Source organism: Syngnathus scovelli, chromosome 4 (assembly GCF_024217435.2).
Source record: "Syngnathus scovelli strain Florida chromosome 4, RoL_Ssco_1.2, whole genome shotgun sequence".
Classification (NCBI taxonomy): Eukaryota; Metazoa; Chordata; class Actinopteri; order Syngnathiformes; family Syngnathidae; genus Syngnathus; species Syngnathus scovelli.
Genome location: NC_090850.1, coordinates 23,312,292 through 23,335,066, shown reverse-complemented (window position 1 = coordinate 23,335,066; position 22,775 = coordinate 23,312,292). Strand labels below are relative to the sequence as shown.

General features: G+C 45.4%; 3 protein-coding genes across 8 annotated transcripts in view; 1 reads left to right on the top strand and 2 right to left on the bottom strand.

Moving 5' to 3' along the window:
* si:ch211-186j3.6 (neural-cadherin) overlaps window positions 1–6,959 on the bottom strand; it is a 112,762-nt gene extending 105,803 nt beyond the window's left edge. The window contains exon 1 of one of the 2 annotated variants that reach the window (XM_049717559.2): window positions 6,798–6,959. Coding sequence is in view for 1 of the 2 variants with exons in the window: in XM_049717558.2 (XP_049573515.1) it covers window positions 2,165–3,167 (1,003 nt within the window). In the remaining variant the exon portion in view is untranslated. Of the gene's footprint in view, window positions 1–2,164; window positions 3,804–6,797 lie in introns of those variants that run through there. The other variant, XM_049717558.2, reaches the window with a different exon arrangement.
* A 3,720-nt stretch (window positions 6,960–10,679) lies between these two features.
* Window positions 10,680–22,775, bottom strand: LOC125967010 (uncharacterized). 5 transcript variants are annotated; one of them, XR_007480633.2, is made up of 2 exons: window positions 19,537–22,775; window positions 10,680–11,275 (listed from the first exon to the last, which is right to left on the bottom strand). XR_007480633.2 is itself a non-coding variant. In XM_049717672.2 (2 exons), exon 2 carries the CDS (start codon window positions 17,568–17,570, stop codon window positions 17,034–17,036), a length of 537 nt encoding a protein of 178 aa, XP_049573629.1. In that variant the 5' UTR covers window positions 17,571–17,609; window positions 19,537–22,775; the 3' UTR covers window positions 16,019–17,033. The 5 variants fall into 5 exon arrangements, 3 of the variants coding, with proteins under 3 accessions (XP_049573629.1, XP_049573627.1, XP_049573628.1); XR_007480634.2 differs by lacking the exon at window positions 10,680–11,275 and adding an exon at window positions 15,145–16,289; XM_049717672.2 differs by lacking the exon at window positions 10,680–11,275 and adding an exon at window positions 16,019–17,609.
* Window positions 13,058–15,836, top strand: LOC125966998 (H-2 class I histocompatibility antigen, Q10 alpha chain-like). Its single transcript, XM_049717651.2, has 7 exons — window positions 13,058–13,241; window positions 13,664–13,930; window positions 14,018–14,296; window positions 14,502–14,810; window positions 14,944–15,057; window positions 15,129–15,146; window positions 15,227–15,836. Exons 1-7 carry the CDS (start codon window positions 13,181–13,183, stop codon window positions 15,364–15,366), a joined length of 1,188 nt encoding a protein of 395 aa, XP_049573608.1. The 5' UTR covers window positions 13,058–13,180; the 3' UTR covers window positions 15,367–15,836.

The window sequence follows — 22,775 nt, the reverse complement described above, 5'->3', positions numbered from 1 at the left end:
TATCACTTTTTGACCTACATAAGACTTGCGCAACATATTTACACCACACAACATCTCATGTTCGACATACTGTATATCTAGTGTGTCATTTTGTAGAACTCCAACATCTTTACAGCCCTAAACAAAAACCAGTATTGATTCTGAAGACAATTTGATGAAAGAGGCTCATCTCTGGTGCATTCATTCGACCTTAATAACACTGGTTGAAATGGAACACTTTAGTCGGGCAGCTCTGAAAAGCAGTTTGAATCGCACCAATTTCCATCATTGACGAGGATTCCGCATGGAGCAAAGTAAAGTGCACACAAAAGACCCGCCACCATCCACAAATCCAAACGGCCGCAGCCAAAAAACATCAGGACTGAATATTAGATAAATATGAACAAAACAAAGGGTGGAGCTGTGTTCTCATTAGCAAAAGCGAGGCTAATTGGCCGGGATGCGGCATAGCAACAAAATGGTGGATAAGACCAAATCAGTCACAATCCACGAAAGCAGAAAAAGCTTAGCTGGCAGCGCTAATATATTGCAAAGAGTTCTATTTCACGTTGGACAAATGATAGACAAAAATGTATTCAACTTTTTTCCCACAAGCTATGAAACTCAAAATATGGTAATCCTGTATGTATTTCATGATGAACTCTATTTGGATTGGAGGAGGAGAAAGTAGAGAAAATTCACATTACATTTGCTACTGATTTGTCAGCACAGCACCACTTAGTGGCGAACGTAAGAACTACAACACAAGAAAGTGCCTGATTGGATAGAACCACAGCTAATCAATCCCTGGCGATATCCTCCCACACTGGATTGTAAAGATCTGGATTCAAAATTTCCATCTAGCTAGCATCAAAGAATTAACACTGTGTAGACACTTGACTTTTAGTTTGGCATTTTATGGAGACACTTTTTTCGAATAAAAGGTTCAACGGGGCTGTTAACAGAAATTGTTGCCATTTGCATTTACTTCGGAAAAGGTTTGCTTCTTTTTACATAACACTGCTTTTGGCCATGACTGCTTGAAACTTTGTCAGGTCAAGATAAACATGTCCACCTCATTTCATGTCAGTCAGTGACATGTCTTCAAGATGCATGTGCCACCAAAATTTGCTGTGAAAATTATTATGACTAACATCACGAGGAAAGCAATTGAAGTTGTCTCAACGGGGACAACATTGTTGGCGGAGTTTTGTGAAAACTTTTCTGTGGGCAAATTCTCTGCAGAATCAAACCCCCCCCCCCCCCCCTCCCTCCCCTTCCATCAAATATGCTCTTACATGTAAGGGACGCTCTTATTAATCCAAGTGTTGCTTCTTTAAATTATTCAACACGATGGTTAGAAAGTGTGTCTGTGTTTGTGCAGCATTCTGCACAAACATGGCAAAATCATGTACATGCATCCATTCCTCCTCACACGCACACATGGGGTCAAATATTGAAGGGGAAATCAACTTTTAGGGGAAAATGATTATTTCACGCTCAACTGCTCCTCTCTGTTTGTAGCAAAATAAACAAATTGTCAAACTTTGGTGGAGTTAAAACACAATGAGCATAAAAAGAAGCAGCCAGGTGTTTCAATCGCAACACAACAACACACACAGGTACACAAAGTAAAATGTCATTCTTGCCAGTTTGGTCAATGCACACATGGAAAGGAAGAAAAAGGTTTTTTGTTTTACCTCCTCAATGTTGGCCTATTTTCTAACATGCTTTGAATCAAACCTTTCCAGACTTAAGTGTGCCAGGGTCCAATTATTTCTAAATCAGAATCTTACATGACTACCCTAATAACACTTGAAAATGATAATGAACCATTTTTTATGTTTGAACAAACATCAAAAGGCATGCTACTTCAAAATGATTTCGAAAATGGGGTGGGGGGGCATTCAGAAGGTGGGGGCTGACGCCTTAATGTCTGTCCTTAATTGTTAACTACGTCCATGTATCATGACGAATTCCCAATTGATCACATAGAGTCTTCAATACTGAAAATCATCCTTTGACGTTACAATGAAATTGAATTGGGCTTAATGTGTTTTCTGTTAAGGTGTAGAGGTGCGTGCGCATGTGCCCGTGTTAAGGTGGGCATATTTGTGAACGGGGGAGGCACGGAGGGGTTCCCCCCCACCACCACCACCGCCTGTCCACTACGCCCCTCACTCACCTCGTTTGTCGTGCACTCTGACGACGATCTCCACCAGCGGCTCGGTCTCTCGGTCCAGCCGGCGTGCAATGACAATATCCCCCGTGTCCCTGCCCACGCTGACCGGCGAGCTCTCCGCGTCCATCAGCTCGAAGGCGGCCGCCTGGAAGCGCACCGGGTTCAGGTTCATCACCACCGAGCCGATGCCCGCGTCCTCCGACACGTTGATGAAAAGCGGGCTGCTCTCCGCGTCCTGGACGGACCTGGATGCCCGGGCGGGGGGCGGTTTGTCCCGGGTGGCACGGGGCCATTGGCGAGGGCTGACTTCCACGTTGACGCCTCCGCTGGTGCGAGGCGGCCAGCCTCGGTCCCGAGCGAACACGGTGAACTTGATGGGTCCGTCCCGGCCCAGGATGGAGTCCACCAGGAGGATGTCGCCGCTTTTGGGCACCACGTAGAACGTGCCGTTCTTGGGCATGGCGAAGTAGAAGAGCTCCGCGTTCTTGCCGCTGTCCTCGTCCCGCGCCGTCACCGTGTAGACCACCGTGCGCAGCGGCGTGGCGTCGTCCAGGCTCAGCCTCACGTCGCTGTCCTGGAAGGCTGGCCGGTGGTCGTTGATGTCCAGCACGTCCACTTTGACGGACGCCACCTCCCCGCACGAGCCGGCGCAGCACATGCCGATCCCCAGCTCGTATTCAGCCCGCTCCTCCCGGTCCAGAACATCGCTCGTCCTGAGCAGGATGTGACCGCGGTTGTGGTGCGCCAAGACGCGAAACTTGTCGGCGCCGTCGCCCAGGAGCCTCCAGTGCGGCTCGGAGACGCCGGCGCCGCACTGCCGCCGCTGGGAATTCAGCCTCCGCAGCGGCACGCTCAGCCCGTTGACCCGAGAACCCGGCGACGCGTTCTCAAACACATGGCCGTGGAAGAAGGGCACCGGAACCGGCTCCGGCAGCGGCTCCGGCTCCCCAGTCCTGTTGGCGAGCGCGCACGACAGCAAAAACGGCAAAAGACTTCCCCAGATCATGACGAGCGCCTTTCACCAGCACAGCGCCAACTCCACGGAGGCACCCATGGGTGCACTCATCGCACGCCTCACGGGAGGGAGGGATAGAGGGAGCCTTGGGCCGCTTCAAATCCTCCAATGCCCAAAGAACCAAATTGCAAAGAAACCGAGCGGAGCAGTGAGGCGTCACACTCGAGGATGCACTGTTCTGCTCGGGAGAACTTTGCGCGTCCGCCTCCTCTTCTTCTTCCTCTTCTTCTTTCTCTTCTCCCGCGCTCTCTCAACGGCGCGCGCCCCCGAGAGCGTAAGTGGGGGCTTCTTACATCACTGGGGCGCGCACAGCTCCTCTCGCTGCATCTTCCTGCGCGCAAGCACGCGTGATCAGCCTGGCAATTGACACGGGGCGTGCACGCGCGTGCGCATTTGACAGACATCTATTCATTTTGAGCGCGGGTGTCAATGCGTGCGCGTGGGTGGGTGGGTGGATCATGTGGGAGAGCCGACCCCAGCCCCTCGTCACGTTGATCAATGTCCGGCCCTGCACACACCTCCCATCACTCTTGTCCCCAATAACACGTCACTTGAGTGGATTAAAATAATTCCGAAATCGATTCGCTAAAGTGCTTCTGGCTGCTGCTGCTTGCTTGCTTGCTTGCTGGCTGGCTGGCTGGCTGGCTGGCTGCGAGTGTGTGTGCGCGCGCGCGTGTGCGTGGAGTGAGGAAAATAAAGGCCTGCAGGGTGACAGTCAAGTGGTGGAAGTGGTTTAGTAAAATGTAAAACAATCTCTTGCCATTAAGAGTTTAAATTGAAGGTTTGAAGTCAGCATTCGGGTTTCAAAGTATAAAGTAAGAAGCATGCCCAAAGTGAACCGTCCAATTATGAGAATCAAAGAGAAAACGATGACGTGGTCGACATAAACCTCAAATAATGCTCAACCCAATGTCATTTTCATCTCATTTTTAGTAGACCCCAAGATGAGTGAGCGGTAAAATTCTGGCCCTCTGACAAATGGGTTTCAAATGAAGACTTGCAACCAGAGTTTGGGTTTCAAATGAAACTTGCCAACCAAGGTTGCAGTCAAATGAATTGGCTGATGTTCAAAGTCGGCTTGCAGCGTCTTATCTGGCGAGGAACATGTTGATTTTCCCAAAAAAATGGATTTCATGAATGTCATTTGTTAAGTGGATGCGTTGAGACCTTCCCAATCAGATGAAGTTGAATTTTTCAATTTGCTCTCACAGCCTTTTGTTTGCATGACACTTTTTATCGGAGACCTTCTGCCGACTGGAGCGTCACTCTCAAAATAAAGCCACGCTTGCTCACGACCACGTCAAACATGCGGCGGGCGGGGCATTGACACTCAATAGGCATCTTCCGACATGGTTCTGAACGATTGGGGCCCGCCCCGCAAACGCGCCGCCCGGCCTCGCTTGCCTTTCCATTCATCTCCGTCCTCCTGCTCTCATCAGGCCGGCAAATCTCGATTAGGCAATTAACGCCTCCCTCCGCACGCCCACCTTCCCAATCAGAGCGCGTGTCCCCCGTATCGAGTGAGGCCAAGTGGGGAAGGAGGAATGGCTTCATTATCCGCGCGCACGCTAGCACCTGCGGCGCCACACGGCTACCGAGGGAAATATCTGCGCGTAAAACAGACGAGCGAGGGGGCGGACAAGCAAAGTGGGCACGTTGCGAGCCACGACGTGACTGACTACACCAGCATCTGGGACAAGCGCTACTTTTTGACCCACTACATCACAGGTGTCAAACACAAGGCCCGGGGGCCAGATACGGCCCGCCACATCATTTTATGTGGCCCGCGAAGACAAATCGTGTGTCATTACTAGAATTGCAAATTGTCTTAACTTTTTTTTAAATATTTGACCGTTTTTTACTCGTCTGATTTGAAACGAGTTATTTGTCAGTTTGTTTTGTAGCTTTTACTGTACATAATATGAGGTGCTCAAACATTTAATGGGGCTGACAGTCATAATGGCCCTCTGAAAGAAGCTATGACTACAACGCAGCCCGCAAAAAAAAACGAGTTTGACTCCCCTGCACTACATTAACAAGTACGTGACATTAGCATAGCATTACATACTAGCTAGGTAGGCTATTGCACTGGCAATGTGACCTACTACATTATCCACTGTATGAGCTACTAGTTCTACTTCACTAGCTACTTAACCTTTGGTGACCTATCACACGCTACTATGTAGCCTAGCAACTCATTGAGCAACTATCAGGGGTGTCAATTTCATTTTTGTCACGGGCCGCATCGTAGTCACAGTTTCCTTATGACTGTCAACCCAAATAAATGTAGGAACGCCTCATTATATACATCGTATAAGATATAAAACAAACGGACAAATTCTTCATTTTCAAATCAAACTAGTGGAAACTTTGCAAATGTTTCAAAAAAAAGATGATTTTTAAAAGTTAAGACAATTTGTCAATTTAATAATGGCATACATTTGATGCACAATTTGTCTTTGCGGGCCACAGAAAATGATGTGGCGGGCCGTATCTGGCCCCCGGGCCTTGAGTTGGATAGCAGCGAACGACATCATCTACGATCTGACCCCCGCAAGCTCGTACGGGACCTGCACCTGTGAGTTTGACTTTGTGACCTACTTAAACTAAAAAATGAGCCGCTGCGTGACGTGCACGACCGACCAAATCAGCGACGTGACCCGAGGGGGACAAATGACTTGATTATCCAGACGTATAGTCTCACCTGCAGCACAGCAGCAGCAGCAGCTACCGAGGGAAATATGTCGGGGAAAACAAAGGAGGCGGCGGAGACGTTCGGCTGTGCTTTGCGGTGGAGCCGATTGGGTGATTGTTACCGATCGGAATGTGGAAAGCCGTAGCGGCTACATGAATTCTAATCTGGTTCTTGAGAAATAAATGCAGACTCTCGCGCTCGACTCCAGATATGCCAACAAGCGCTCACATTTGCTATTAAAGAAGCCTGCCGAGCTCATAAAGCTTTTATGAGTCAAACGTGAACATCTGCGCTGTGTTCACGAGCCTGTTAGGTCTTTGAAATAAAACCCGGGCTGACATGAGCGTATACCATAAAGGAGAATCACGAGGGCCCGGATGTGGAGGAGGAAACATCTCCACTCGGGGCCGGATGTGGAACGGGGCCTGTCCGAGTCGCTTCGGAGGAGAAGATTGGCGCTCTCTTGTTAATAATGCATGAAAAGATTCATTTTGTTTTCAATATTCAAGCGCGGGAGGCTGCAGATGATGCTCAGCAACTTTGACGCAAGAAACATCTACGGGACAACGGGCATGAGTCCATAATCAAGACATGAGCTACTATGTTGCGCAATACTTGATCAACAATGTAGGCATGAGTGTAAAAAGCTCCAACTTCAATTGGCTACTCAATTAAATGACATAGGGCAGCCATAAAACAAGTTAAATCTTTTAAACAGTCTCCATTTTGTCACAGGAAAATGTTCCTTTTTATGACTTCAAGAAATGTGGGTAAATCAATTCATCTCTGAACATTTACACGCATAGTTTACACATGGCGGATAAAGTATGTTGACGCAAACGAGGCCACGTACAGCATTCAGGAATAATAAATCGATGCCAATGCATAACTTTTTTTTTTTTTTTAAGTTTGCTGGGCTTACTTACCAGCCAACTTGAGTTGAACGTCCGACGGGTCCACGCTGCAGCGTTTGCTTGTTTATTTTCCACGTGCATTTAATGTTGTGCGCGTGCAAACAAATGAGTCCAGTCGCGAAGTTCACCGTCCAAACAAACTTTTGCTCCTTCCTGTCAAACGCAGCTACCTGATTCATTCAACAGAGCACGTCGCGTTCGGGGGCGCGCACACCAAGTCACGTGCTGACCTGAACACAAAACTTTGGCCACTAGGTGGCTCAATCGCCCATTTTTAATTAGCCTGAAACAAAAATAGAATCTCCAACAAAGTGACACTACAATGTGTCCATCTAAAGAAGCAAGTGCATGTCACGAGGCACTAAGAAACTTATTACATATTTGACATATTTATCTATGTGAATGATTACATTACATTTTCATGTTAGTGAATATTTTTGCGTTCCCCCTCACAAAAGCAAAACGTCCGCTAGTCATTAAAACTTTTTCCCCTTTGTGGGAACTTTTTGTGCTGAAGGACGCTGTCTGGGGGCCAGCGGGCTCTCAAGTTGATCTTCCTGGCAGCTTCCTCTTCATCCTCCTCCTCCTCATCATCATCCATGTGATGGGACTGTTGTTGTCTAAGTGACTCCATTTGGCCAATTAGCCCTCGTCAGAAAGCTTTGCTCCACTATGCCCCTCCCACACCCCCAATACCGCTCTGACCAAACAAGTCAGCCGATATCTACTATGCGGCCGTGACCGTCCCTCGCCTGGCCGTCAAAAACCTCATAAAGCACCACTCCAAACAAGAAGCGACACTCGCTTGATAAATGGCCTGCCGTCGTTTGCCCTTGGCGCCGTGTCTGTTTGGCCGTAAAAATTAGAGCAGATATGGAAGCTAATGATGTGGCCTGCCATATTTGCATATGCAAAGAGAACGTCACTTAGAGCGTAATTAAGGGAGACCGGCGGCCCCGAAGAGCGGCGGGCTTATTTGGCCTAACGAGGCCCGTCCTGGTCATCAGAACCCCGTCACGCCTCAAACGCACTTAGTCACTGGAGGGAAGCGTATTGGATCGTAATTGGACTAAATCATATCACGGCGCAATTGGAGCGAGTCTTATCGTTTCTTAATTCCAGTAAATTGTATCGCATCATAATTAGATTGTATCACATGGTCTCCGGAGTCAAACATACGGTATTGCATCGTTACGGGAGCGAATCAAATCATGTTACACTTGAAACGCACAAAGTTACCAGACTGAATCGTATCACGTGGTAACTGGAGTCAAATGATTTCTCAATGGCCGGTGTCTTAATTGGGCCAACGTGTATAACATTTGTTTCTACAATTATGATTGGACACCACAAATGTTAGCATGAAGCACAAATACTGCATGTTGTCATCCTTGCTAGCTCTTGAAAAAAAAAAAAAAGATATTTAAAATAAAAATGAAACAATAAGTATCCTAATTAGAGGAAACCATACTTGCATGCTACCAAAATTGTAGCAAATTGTCTTTAATCGTGGCAAGCGTGGCTTATTAACACAAATTTATGTTCATGTCACTTCTTAGGACATGAACAACATTGTTTATAACTGCAAGTTAACGCAGTCAAGTAGCAAGAAAACACCATTTAAAAAGCAAAAAAGAAGCTCCTCTTCAACAAACGCTAACAAGCGGAGCTTAATTAGCCGCTAACGAGCTAGCCGGGGCCGATCCCCGGAGCCATGCTCCTTTTCCAAAGTCCTTCCTTGACACTGCGAGAAGGCAAACATGGGCCGACAGCGGCGTTCGGGGGGGAAATGTCTGCCCTCGGTGGTCAATTAATTAACGTACGCGAGTGTCCGTGCGGCCTTGCGTTGTCGCTGTGGCAACCGTTAGCGCGACGCTAGCAGAAAGAGGAGACAACGCGGACTCAAAAGGCGGGAGAATACAGAGAAATGGGAAATTATTCTATACAGACGGCGATGCTTGTTTAACTTAAGGCACTATTTTAAGCAGGAAACTTCCAGAATAATTGAACGGCCTCTTGGACCGTTTAATTAGAATTTCCGGTGAGATGAATAGAGATGAATCATCTTTGTTTGAAAAAGTCTCAAAAGCTTTCTTTCTTCTCATTGCTGTTTTTCGCTAGGAAGGTTCGTCATTCTTGCTTATTATTATTTAAAAGAAGACTCATTAATTCTCTTTTTATACACTTTCACCAGCCACATCTTTAGCTACACAAGAACATTTTATATTGAATGGATGATAAGGAGGCAATAACATGAGAACAATAATCATTTTGGAAGTCATGATAATTATTATTTGGAAATGTTTTAATGTTAAGAACGACGGAAACCATTTCATTATCTCAAATTCTGCACTTGGTATTTTTAATTGATTGGCATTTTTTTCCAAGAATCAGGGAACGTTGAATCCACATAACGATGGCGTCAATAATTGAAATAAGTTTTTAATATACACATATATTTTAAAGCATATAATTTCTCCTGAATAATTGCTGTGTCAATATTATCCGCTTTCTACATTTGCATTTTTGTTTTCTTTTTTTGATGCTACGACATCAGGTCACGCTATACGTGATTTTGACGTAAGCAGCAAATGGCTCCATTGTACGCAACTCTAAAGCGTGTAAACGTGTTGTGAAGGAGGTATATTTGCTGCCCACTTTTCTTTGCCAGTGAGGACTTATTTTCATCCTCCTGGACACACACTCGCACACACCACACACATACGTGCACCTTTCTCAGGTAAAGGTTACAGACTTGAAGAATGTTCTCATTAGTTCCCATACAACACTGTCAGTGTGAGTGCGTGTGTGCGCGTGCGTGCGTGCGTGTGTGAGGATAATGAGCTGCGGGGGTGTTGTGAGGTTGCTAACTAACAGTGTGACAACAATCTCCATCAGCGAGCAGCCATCCGTCCCAGCCCAGCCCACCTCGCCCTTCTCAGCCAGCAGGTAGAAGGTCCATTCTGTTTAATAGCTGGAGCGGCTGTCAATCAACAAAACACTGCTCACGAGTGTCTGCCTGCATGCTTCCGAATGCAAATCCGATTGCAGCCCATGGAGGTTTTTCAATCTGCTATTTTAAAAACACACCAAAGGTAACAGCTGATCTGTCATAAACATTTTGAATGCTTCAGTTTTGGGCGCTTTTGGTTTTCCAGGAGAAATAACTAGAGATTGTTTTTTTCTTCTCATCAAACTAAATCCAAACACTTAATCAAAACTGTCGGCACATCTTTCTAACGCTCCAGTTTTAACATACCAGCTAATAAATTAGTAAATAAATGAGCAAATAAATACAAATAAATAAAATAAAACGGTAGTAGCAGCCTTAAAATGTAGAACCTGTGCTTTCTGCGTCATCGTTCTTGCCAGGAATAAACTAGAAGGGCAAGCGTTGGACATGCCGAATTCTCCTTGGGGGAGGTCATCCTGCGCAAGCTGAGGTGTGGTCGCGAGCCTTGGCAATCCCGTGGCGGGAATAAAAAAGCCAATAGCGCTCTTACTCCGAGACCAGCTTCATCCCCCCTGAGGCTTTGGCGGCCACAAGATCAATTCCTCTTTACGTTCATCATTCCGTCTCTGCTGCCCTTTGCTAAAGCCTCCATCCATTCATCCATCCTCCTCATCTACCCTTCCATTTATCCAGCCTTCCTTCCCTCCATCCATCTCTCCTACCACCATTTATCTCTTTCTCCTACAGCTTCTTCCCACAAGAGCTCAGCTCGCCGTCTTCCTTATCATTTGGCCCGAGTAGAAGTGACTTGATGACTCTGGTGAAGCAGCATATGGCTCATTGACCCAGAACATTCTCATGCCATGATGCAAGTGAAAACAAGCGGAGGTTTGCGATGTATCTGGGATGCCGACTCAATGATGACAGCCAAGCCGGCTTGTGACGTCCACATTTTATTTACATAATTTGACATCGAGTTCAGGCTTGCTTACTTTTAATGTGTCACTTTGAACAGAACAATAACTTTTCGGCTGTGCAATTTAAAGTTGCAAAAAGCCTACTTTTTGTTTCATCATTAAGATCCTGAGGGAAAGTTTGGATGCTTCCAATAGTGTCTGTCATTTTCATTGAACGCTGTCATCTTCATTGTGTGTGGATACACACGGAGCCATAAGCTCCTTCACAAAAAAAAAGATTTGTCTTCCCAGCAAGCTACCGCTGAGGCTCTTTGTCTTTATTCTTCTATTGTACCTGCCCCCTTCGTCCCCCCCCGTAGCAAAAGTCGACTTTCCTAATGAGCGAGCGAGCGCCACTGACCGCTTTCAAGAGGGACGTCGTCCGTCAGCCGGCCTTTGTCGGAGGTGTCAAAGCCGTGCCGTCCTCTTTTTATTGGGACGTTTGCATTACGCGCGCACAGCAGGAGTGTCAACGTATTATCGGCCTCCGCTGCCATTTATTTACTTTAGAGATGCTGGGTAAAAATGTTGAAACAGCAGGAGGAAAGCACCATTCTTCCGTAATCATCAAATAAGTTCTCCTGTGGGAGGAAAAAAAAACTTTTGGTTTGAACTTTGGAACAAACACCACAAGTGAGATCCCTTGTTCTGTTCCAGACCGCCACTGCGTTATTGATGAAATTTGCAATGGAGCAACCTCACATTTGTTTGACTGCATAATACCAATGCAATATGCATGCGAGAAGCGGGGACTACGTATTTTATTCCATGCAGAGCCCTCATCCGTACTTCATCTGTAAGGGAATTAAGGTGACTTGAATGGCTTGTTACGGCACATCGAGCTGGCTGGCCGCTAAGTGGCTAACCCGTTAGCCGCTCGGCGTCAATCGTGGCCAACTGCAGGTCATGTGTGAAATTTGTTCATGTTTATTTTATTGCCGTTGTTCGATTAAGCGTGGCCTCGTCTACGTCGGAGGGATTATGATTAAGTGTGTATGACATGCACAGAGGTCACGCAAGGAAAATAGAGTAAGGTAATCTCAACTGCAAAAATTAGATCATGACAGTCCACTTGGAAAAACTAATCACTGCAATACTATATAATCTGAAATATAAAATGAGATCAAATGAAATATGCAATACAAAGAGGCGAAATGAAATGTGCCAATAAATTGCCGTTTTCGCATTAGACTTCATAACACAAACTGGGAGCAGTGCTAAAGCTAACTTCAAGACGTTAAAGGGAAAAACACATGAAGCCTTGAGGGAAAATCACGTTGGCAAACTTTGATGATTAGGTGGGCGTCGCCCGCTGAAGCCTGAACAATACAACAACAACCAAAAAAGAATTTCCCCTGTAATCGCTGGATGGGCGATGGCGACAACCGCTGTGAAAAGTTTGAGCCAATTATGATGTTTTCGGTGGTGATGGTATGTCGGGCCGCCCCCTCTACTAAAGTCGAATGGCCATAATTGGCTGCTTGTATTGGCCGGCCAGACTTTGACTTGACTGCGCATGCCAGACCTCGAAACGGCTGAAAATGAGGAGGAAAAGTAGACAACCAAAATGCAGCTTGGGTATGATAGAAAAGCCTTGCGGTGTCTATTAAGGCAAGGCAGCAGGAAATTGCAATTATTAGCAACATTATACGCCAATGCTCTGATGTGGAAAAGGCCCAGGGAGAGAAAGGCTAAGTTCATCATGATAACATACACACACAAATGTTTATGAGGGTATTATGTGTCAGCAGGCATGGTACAAAGAGGATTTGCTGCTCTCAAAGCGTGCGAGGCACACTTGATGCCCCCAAAAATATGCACTTGTCGACGGGGATGCCCCTCATACCGTGTGTGCGCATGCATACACAAATCCACTTTTTTTTTTTTTTTACAAATTATGATTAAAATTCGCTGCTTAATGACAGCTGACATATGAGCCTCAAACACATTTTTGACTCATAATGTTGGCAGCTCTGGGATGTAAACAAAGAAATATCCTTTATCCCATCAATCGTTTTGTATCACTTATGCATATGCATTTATTTTATGAAAGACATACTTCAACTACGCAGCACATATATGAAATAAAACAACGAAAATGGTTTATGTTTAATATTGATAGCTATTTAAATTTAACTCTCAAGTGTTGAATTTTAATGAGGGCCAATTTGTGTTTGTGGGGAAAAACATCAAATCAATCTTTTTTTTGTGTTGTTTTTACTGTAACAAGTTTATCAATATAACGGATAGATTCGTATAATGAACGTCTTATTTTATTGACCTGAGTCGAGTAGTCCAATGACCGTTTTTGATTGATTCCGTGTTTCGTATCATTTGTCTAAGTGGAGTTGCCGTACTCTCCCGTGCCAGCTCCGGTTGAGTGCGCATTTCAACCACCGCAGTCATTGCAATGACGCTGCAGCAACTTTTCGTCACTTTCTCTGTCTTGCCCTAAAGCGCTTCTCTATTTTTTATTTATACCGATCATGATTGTGAAGTCGCTTTTATTCCTCGTTTTGTCTGAATTAATACCCGACGTGACGCCTGGTGAGTTCAAAGTCGTTATTCCACTGCTTTTGTGTGACGACCCTTGAACGCTACTGATAATAAACACGAATCACGAGAACAGCGGGGTACGCCAATACACTAATCGTTTATAATGTTAACGCTGATAGAGCGCATCGGAATTGTAGCATTACTACACACCGTTTTTACCATTTGCAAAGTGAAAGTTAAAAAAAAAAACTTAAACGGCTTGAGTTTACACCCTGCCGTTATGGCCAACCTGATGTAAATAAAGAGCATATTAGGGGCACTAAAAAAGTACATAAATTGCATAGTGTATTCTAACTTTGGAATCCTTGCAGTTACCGTCAACATCAGCAAACATTCAATGAATCAAAAACGTTTTCTTGAATGAATCAAATGTTGAGTACAAGATCCAACATTTGTCTTCCTTCATCTTTCAGTGATTCACACGCTGAAGTATTTCCGAACAGCGTCCACTAACATTGCGAGCTTGCCAGCGTACATTGAGGTGGGTTACGTGGACGGAGTTGAGTTCATACACTACGACAGCGATGGCAAGAAAGCGGAAGCCAAGCAGGACTGGATGGAGAGAATCATCGTGGATGACCCTGACTACTGGGAGATGGAAACACAGAGAAATTCTGTCAATGAGCGCGTCTTCCAAACCAACTTTAAAATTGCTCAAGCACGCTTCAACCAAACTGGAGGTTTGTTCAACCCGTTCTATTCAAATATTTGGAAGTAACGAGTCTCGGCTTGATCAATTTTGCGGGTGCCAAATGTGTTCCTCTCAGGCGTTCACATTCTTCAGTGGATGTTTGGCTGCGAGTGGAACGATGAGACGGACGAGACGGAAGGGTGGAACCAGCACAGCTATGACGGAGAAGACTTCATCTCGTTGGACACCAAGACCATGACTTATGTCGCGGCAAATGCGCAAGCGTTCATCACCAAACTCAAGTGGGACCGTGACCAGGCCCGAAAAGACTACAGGAAGCTTTACTACACCGACATTTGCCCTGCTTTGTTGAAGAAGCTTCTCAACTACGGGCACAAAGCACTTATGAGAACAGGTGATGATGTAAAGGTTGGCACCAAAGCAGTGCTTTTGTCTAAATGAAACTTTTCAACTCTCTTCAACATAGTTTCTTGACACCAAGGTGGCACTAGAGTTCTGAAAAAAATAATACATGGGGGTTTCACTGAAGTTCTACATTGTATCTCATGATGGGTGATAATCTTATCCTCTCTCTTGGCATGATGTCACTTCCTGCACAGAGCTACCAAAAGTGTCTCTCCTCCAGAAGACGCCGTCCTCTCCGGTCACCTGCCACGCGTCAGGTTTTTACCCCTACACGGCCGACCTTTTCTGGAGGAAAGACGGCGAGCAGCTCCACGAGGACGTGGATTACGGCCAGACCCTGCCCAATCACGACGGAACCTTCCAGATGACGGTAGACCTGAAGGTGACGCCGACGGCCGAGGAGGAGGGCCGGTACGAGTGCGTGTTTGGGCTGGCTGGTGTCGAGGACGAAATTATCACCAAGCTGGACAGGAGAAACATCTTGAGCAACACACGCAATGAAGGTGAGAAACGGTCAATTATTGTCACCTCGTGCTGGATTTATTTTTCCCCTTTTTTGGCCAAATCTCATTCTGTCCGCCAGAAAAGTCAATTTCCTAATACCGTTTTTCACTTGGTTTTTTTTGGGCGAAAAAGATGATGAAAAAAAGAAAATCATCACCATCGTTTCTTCGTTGGTGGTCGTCGCTCTGGTGGTCCTCCTTGTAGCCATTGTCATCATCATCGTCCGGCGTCGTGATGGCAATCGTGGTGAGGAGCACGCGTTTTGCATTTTTTGGCCCTCTGTCATTGGTTAACGTTTTTTTCTCTTTTCATTTCAGACGATTACACTGCAGCTTGTAAGTCCAACAACATGTTTATTGTTCAGCTCGGTGAAAAAAAGCAGCGTCTTGACAAGTCTGACTTTGTGCTCCCGCAGCAAAAGTTGAGTTCTCCAAGAATGGCAATGGCAAATTGAGGAGGACAAATGTACCGACAGAACACGGGCAAGACGTTCTTATGAACTCGGCGGACCTTCCAGCGACTGGGCCGGAAGACAACGTACCAGTTTTGGATTAGCATTGGGGCTCTTTCTTCAAGCCATCACATTTCAGACATCGAGTGACGCTTTCACTTTTCATGTAAAGCATCTTGCAACTACCATATTTTCCAGACTATAAATCGCTTTTTTTTTCATAGTTTGGCCGGGGATGCGACTTATACTCAAGAGCGACTTATGTGTGAAATTATTATTATAAGAGCCACATCTTTCACTTCCAGGGTTAGCAAAGTTGTTTATAAGTGACGCAGAGGATGACGATTTTGTTGGATTTAATGGTTTGGAGTGATGCGAATGGTTCGATAAACTTATTTATGCTATCGTTATTTGAATAACTCTTAATATATCACCTCTGGCATGTTCTCAGTTCCTTGTTTATGTGTTTATGTAACGTTAGCATACTGTACCATTCAGCCTGTTGTTGCCTCTATTATTTTATATATGTTCTTGATGTTTGATTTTATCAAATAAATTTCCCCCAAAAATGCGACCTATACTTCTTTTGTCTTTTTCTTCTTTATTATGCATTTTGTGGCCAGTACGAGGCTCTATTTTTTTGTTGCATATTGCAAACTATATTTTGCCAACATGTACACTTTGTGGGGTGTGGCAGAACAAGAAGTTATATTTTTAGCGGGTGGGGGGGGGGGGGCAGGAGTTCGTGACAGTTGCTGAATTTTTGATCGGTTTATTTGTAGATTGTCACGCTATTGTTGTTTTGTCGGGGCAGATGCCGTGGGAGGTTTTCACGCCGCCGGAGCTCATTTAAATTACAGAAGAAGACGAAGAGGTGAGCCAACATCTGCACGCCTCTTTCTAGATAAACACAGATCAGCCAGATAGAACAAATGTGAAAAAGATTCATGCGCCGCCTTTGTTTGTGCGTGCGTGCGGCGCTGGCGCTGACTTTCCATTTTCATCTCATCTCCGCTAGCACTTGACGCTGAGAGGAAACACAATGCACATCACACACACACGGATCAAAGATAAGATTAATGATAGCAAAGAGTTATAAATATGGAGATGATGTTGCAACGCCTACAAACATGCTTTGAAGTCTCAAGCAAACATTTTCTGACAGCAGCACAAACTTTTCATTTGCACCTCCTCGTTTGAGCTCTGCGTGACCAAATTCCGTAATGATGCCAAATAAAAATGTGGAGTCACGGAATTTGAAAGCCTAATCCTGGCCTGGACGCTATGCTAAAATCACAGTCTTTTAAAAAAAATCCATGTCTTGAAATTCTAAGCCTGACTTTCAAGCCCCAATCGGAAACGCTCGCTAACTCACGATTGACACCCTCATTTTCTAAACCCAATCCCTATTAGCAAAATTATGACTTGAAATTTAACTCATTCACTGCCAGCTCAAGATGGATCGTTGACATCAGTATCCGTCAATGGCAGCGAATGAGTTCAAGTGCAAATGATAACCCACAAGTCCAATTTTTAAGGCCAGCCAGCCAGCCAGCCAGCCAGCCCTTGTCTTGAAAGCCCAAACCCAAGTTGAAACCTTGATCCCATTTTAGAACTCTCGCTCCAATTTGAACCAGTCTGTCACCCTGGTTTAGAATCCTCATTTGAAAGCATAATCCTGGAATTTCCACATCCCAATCCTGTCTTGAATCCTGCATTTGGGTTATCAGACAGACTGCGGCCAGCGTTCCATTGGTCGTTTTTAGTGATGTCAAACAAAGGGAGGCGAGCCACGGTCCAGGTCCAGGGGGGGCTGCAGGTATGACGGAAAGCTACCGTCGGGCATAGGGTACTGAGGTTCGGAATGCCGCAGGAAGAAAAAGGTCGGCGCCACCGCCGCAAAGTGGCAGTCGTACAGTAAGCGTTGAGGCGGATCCAAGTCGAGCGCGTCGGCGTCGCGCCCGCGGCTCTCCACCAGAAGGACATTTTGCGTCTCCAGTTTGGCGACGCGCTGGTCCCGTTGCACGATTCCGGCCGCCATGTCCTTCTGCATGGTGAGCATCTGCCCCTCCAGGTCGGCCACTGTGGCCTTCATGGTGCGCTTGGCGTCCTCCAGCTGGCTGCTGAACGCAGTCATGGAGTCCTGCATGCCCCGCAGCGTGCTCTGAAAGCAGGCCCAGCTCTCTTTATCCAAGCATTCTTTCTCGGCCGAGGACCGGGACGGCGGCTGCGGTCCCGGGGCGTCCCCTGAGATGACCTGCAACTTCTGCCGCTCCTCCATCAGCAGAGGATCGTTGTTGTCCTGCATCTGAACGGTGGCGCTAAAATTCTTGGAGTTGTCATGTGGCTGGGGAAAAAAAAGGCCAAAAGGCTTGATTGGATGGTTTTCACTTTGGATAGATAGCGCATGGACATACATATTCATCAGCACCATCAGGACAGTGCGAATGCACCTTTTTGGATCGCTCCGCTCTCTTCTTTTTTGTGTTGACCAGGAATTTGATGAGGTTATCGACAAAGTTCATGATTTAGCGGGAAAGGCGCAGGTGGTCCGCCGCTGTCTTTGCGTCACCTCCTTGACACGGAAGGCGTGACCTCACAGAGGCATCAAGGCGTGATGTCACGGGGCTGGAGGGGGCGTGGCCTCAGGGGATCGTCGCAACCATGACAGAGTGGGGATGGGCCACTTGTTTTGAAAGCTGGTTCAAACTTCAACCCCATTGGTGACTTGAAAGCCAAATGTGAAATCATAATTGAACGCAAGTTTAAAACCCAAAGCCAGACCGGAAAATCTTCAAACCCGGACATGAAATCAGCTGACTTTGAATCTCTGACCCATGCCTGACATCCAAATTTGACCTACCACCTTTTTAACGATTGATTGATTTTTTTCTCAGTGGCGGCAAGTTTCTTGCGGCATTTCCAAGCGTCGTCTCGAGCCTCCCGGGCGGGCCGTGTTTGAATAATAGAAAAGGCTTCTTCTATATTTGAGAGCGTTCTCGCTTGGCCAACAGAACTGAAAAGATTCCAGACGTTAGACGACGGCGCCGAGGGGGGCCCGAGAACAAGCATGAGGAGGGGGCTCGGCCCACTTTACACTCGCCGTAACCTCCTTGGATGCCGCTCGCCAGATGTCGCCTTCACTTGGCTCACTTTGCGCACCACTCGTAACCCGCCGCTTTCATTTTAGAAACAAGAAGCCAAAACAAAGCAAACACAAGCACCCCCAGTGGAAGGAGGCCACAATCGGGCTGATGTGCTCCCTCCCGCTTATCCAATAACCCAATTCTTAGGCTTCTTGGGTTGAATGTGTGAGCCAACTCAACCTAAACCTTTGCTCAGCCAATCACTTGTATTTTGCAAACACCAATGACGACCGGGTGGACTGATAAGAGGGGCCTGCCCCAAAATTTCTATTTTCTGCTGGTCTTCCTTGAAGGACACGTGGAAATCAAGGCGCTTTATTGACTTTTTGCCGCCTGCCGACGCTGATGCGGACGCTCTCCTCGGACACTATTGACTTATCGGCAACCTGCCCGATATGCTGCTAAATATGAGCGGCGAGTTACGATGAAATATTGCCAAAGTCTGAAAATTTCACATGGGCTGAAGCGCTCCACCGAGAGGCGGGAGGGAGGGAGGGGTCGTCGGCATGGTGAGCGCCTCCGCGCAGCATTCTGAAATATTAATTACATACACCAATGCACACACAGCTGTCCGGTCACATACACACTTGATGGAAACAAGCATTCCCAAACAGTTCACACCATGTCAACGTGTCTATCTTGTCCCCTTTCAAAAGAGAAATAAATGCGGGAAAAAAACGAGCGGCATTTTTCGGTGGCACTCCAAAATGTTCTTTTCCTTTCCGCCAGTGCCCCTTTCATACTTTTGATCACATGACGTCAACTCAGGGCCGTCGTTTTTCCACATTCATAATTTACAAGTGGAAGATTCTTTTCTTTTGATGCCAATTTGTCATTGGACTGACGCCCAGCGTCCGATCATTTATGCGTGACCAACATTTCTTGTGCCTTTTCTAAAATATACATTTGATGAATTATTGACTTCAATCTGTGTCAGTACGTGTGCGACAACTCTCACAGTGAATTTTCCTCACAAATGTTCAATACGGTTGAAGTGCCAATGCAAGTAGATCTTAAAGTTGACTTTTCAGAATTGCTCGTAAATGAATTTTTAATACTCCTTCCCAACTAATCTGTGACTTTTAATCTTCACACGGGGAGCTTTACAACTAACACAGCTGTGTTTACCTGCCGCCCGCGTCCCGCAGAATCAATCTGCGCTTTCCATTGCACAATTCTTCTTCGTCCTCTTAATCCACACAGCTTTCTTTCTTTCTTTCTTTTTCTTTCTTAATTAAATTGCCTTCCATCCAAACATTTTGATCACGTGTCTTCCTTTATTGTCAGTTGAGCTACAGGTCAATGAACCAAAGCACTCCAGGTGTGTAACGTGTATGCGCAGACACACACGCACGCGCACGCACACACGCACGCACACACACGCACGCACACACTCTTGAGCTGCAATTGACATTTAAAGATCTCGGGTGCCCTCTGCCGGTGCAAATTTGTCACACGACTACCACAGTACAAACGAACGATAATCTGTAATATTTATGGGGAAGAAAGCAGACACAACAAATGAAATACATTTGGATCTTTTTGGTATTTTGGACGTGATTTTCTGCAAATAAATGCTCTAAATGCATTGGTTATTTTATGTATATGAAATCCACGTGACGAAGGAACACAGTTGAAGTACAACCTTTATTAATAGTGGAATCATCACAGTGCGTTTTTGTTACATCAGCGAGTGACTAAAGTTAACCCAAAGACAACAAACAAAATAAGGAAATAAAAAGGTCGCTTTTAGAAAAAAAGAAAGACGTTAAATTATAAGTACGAGCTGCTGCAGAGGCGACTGAACCTTGCTGTTCTTTCCAAAGACAAAGAAGAAAAAAAGGATGACAACATTGTTTTTAAACCGCGCATTTGAGTAGTTTCTACCTTCTTTTTTTTTTGCTGTTGTTGCGTCTTATTGTGCTTGTGCGTGTTCTGTTGTATTTTGTAAATAAGATTTTTTTTTCAAATTCTATTAATACTGCTCAAAAGTGGTTAACCGCCACGATATTGTCGTCATGAGGGAGGAAAAAACGACCAGGAAATAAGAAAAGCCATGAAATAATAATCATGAGTCTTTTTTTTACAGTGTTTTGAATTTTTTCTAACTTCCTTTACAACTTTTTAAACACGTGTGCCCGCACACGCGTTACATGTATATTGTTACTGCTTGAATAAGAAGAATATTAATGATCATCTTTTTGTTTCTGCTCCGACCGACACACACTGCAGTTCAACGAACGTTCGTATCGGAACGTCCGTTGTTGACATGAGTTAAAACACAGTCAGCATGTTTGCAAATATATTATTCATATTTCCAAATATATTATTCATATAGGGCCGAGAGGATCTTCAGCAACACAAAAATTGCATTTTTCTCTTCTTGTTCGGCCATGAAAGATCAGTTGTGCGATTTTAGGGGAATTGTAAGGGGGGCAATTTGGGAGGCCTGCAACTTTTGTGGGACTTTATATTACTTATTCATGGTTGTCTGAATTGAATTGGTGCAAATTCTTATTGACTTCGGGTCACCATGGCAACGTGGGCAGTTTGTCGCAGAAGTGCTTCCCAGAAACACGTTCAAAAGTGAAAGAAACACAAATTGGAGAATTCAAAGACTTTCCTCTCTTTAAATTAAATCAGACACGTGTTAAATCAATAAATAAACTAAAAACGTGACGTTTACTCGCTTCCGATCCCGCACATTCTACATTATATTACACACACAGCTCTTTTTTTTCCCCCTTGACATGAAAAAACACAAATGTAAGGCTGAAAGAAGAAAAAGAGCGCACACTCGTCTCGCCTCTTTCGCTCTGCGGCGGCCATCTTGTGCGGCCATCTTGTGCCCCCCCTACCCCCCATTTTCCATGACCACCTCGCCTTCATCATGCCCCCAACACTTAATTGTGTCCTGAGCAGTATTTTCTGTTGCATTATGCCGACAAATGCGTCTTTCTAAAAGTTACATTCGTTTTCTATCACAGGTGAAGAAATGCTCATTTAAATGCTTGTTTGTTCCTCGTTACGAGCTGACGTCTGTAAATGTGCTTTTTTTTCCCTTTCAAAGTACACAGCGTGAATTGGCGTAAAAATGAACTGGAAAAAAAACCCAACCAAACAAAACATCTTGCTAGCAGAGGATGTTTTTTTCAATCTAATAAAAATGGATTTGACAAAAATCTTACCTTGCCCAATTTTTGACGACTTAACGGTAGTCGTTGCAATTTTGGAGGGATTTGTGGTAGCCTTGATTCAACTTGTGCAACTATTGAGGAATTGTGGGATTTATTTTCCTTGCTTATTATTTATAAAGCACATTTTAAGGTAACCCAATGTTCTTCAAATGATTTGTAATCAAAAAAAAAAATATATATATATATATATATATATAACTTTTAGCAATTTGTGATTTTCTTATCGGATTTTTCAGGGATTTTCATAGTGTTATTTAAATCAGTGACAATTAGTACGTATGTGCATATTTAAAGGAATTTACAGGAGTCTGACTTGCGCAAGCTTAACGTTTGAGCAACTTCTGATGTATTTCCAGTCTTATCTGAACCTGTGCACTATTTTTGTTGATGTTTTTAAGGCTACGGCTAACGACCAATTGAACGCAACTTCAAGATGACCTCTATAACCCCCGGTGGAGGTTTTTCCATCTCCACGCCACTTTACTCATTATCCTCGTCACTTCCTTTCTCTTCTTTTTCATTTAAGACATTTGTTGATTCCCGACACACGCACACACACACACGCTCGCACGCACGCCGCTGGCTCACCGCCGTACTTTCCCCACGACCTTTCCCACCGAGCAAGAAAATAAAACACACTTATTGCTGCGTTTTCGGACTCTTCCCTCTGGTTCTAGAAAATATAAATGTTTATGTGTATTTATATATTATATATTTATATATTTATATATGAGTATCTGTAACGACCGCTGGCTCTCCACCACTTGCCCTGTCGAGGCGGCGCACAAGAACCACGTCACGATTGAAACAAGAAAGAAATAACACGAGTCACGCGAGAGAAGACGCTTCATTGGCTCGCCGGCCGTCCTGCAGTGGCGCGCGCACGCACACACACACACACACACACACACATAGAAAGAAAGAGCGGTGTGGGCGGCACCAGCACAGCTCAATGCCAACAAGCAGGCCGACCCACAGAAGGGCGGCTGGCGCCGTTAGCTCCCCGAGCTGGTAGCCGAGATTCAATCACGTGACCCCCCTCGCTCGGACCGTCATCGCTCATTTTCGGTTCTGCCCGGAGGGCCTACATGGAAAACCATTTGAGCATTTATTCCACACAAGTAGTGGACATCTATGTGCTACTTGTACTACTCGGTAAGCACGGCATGT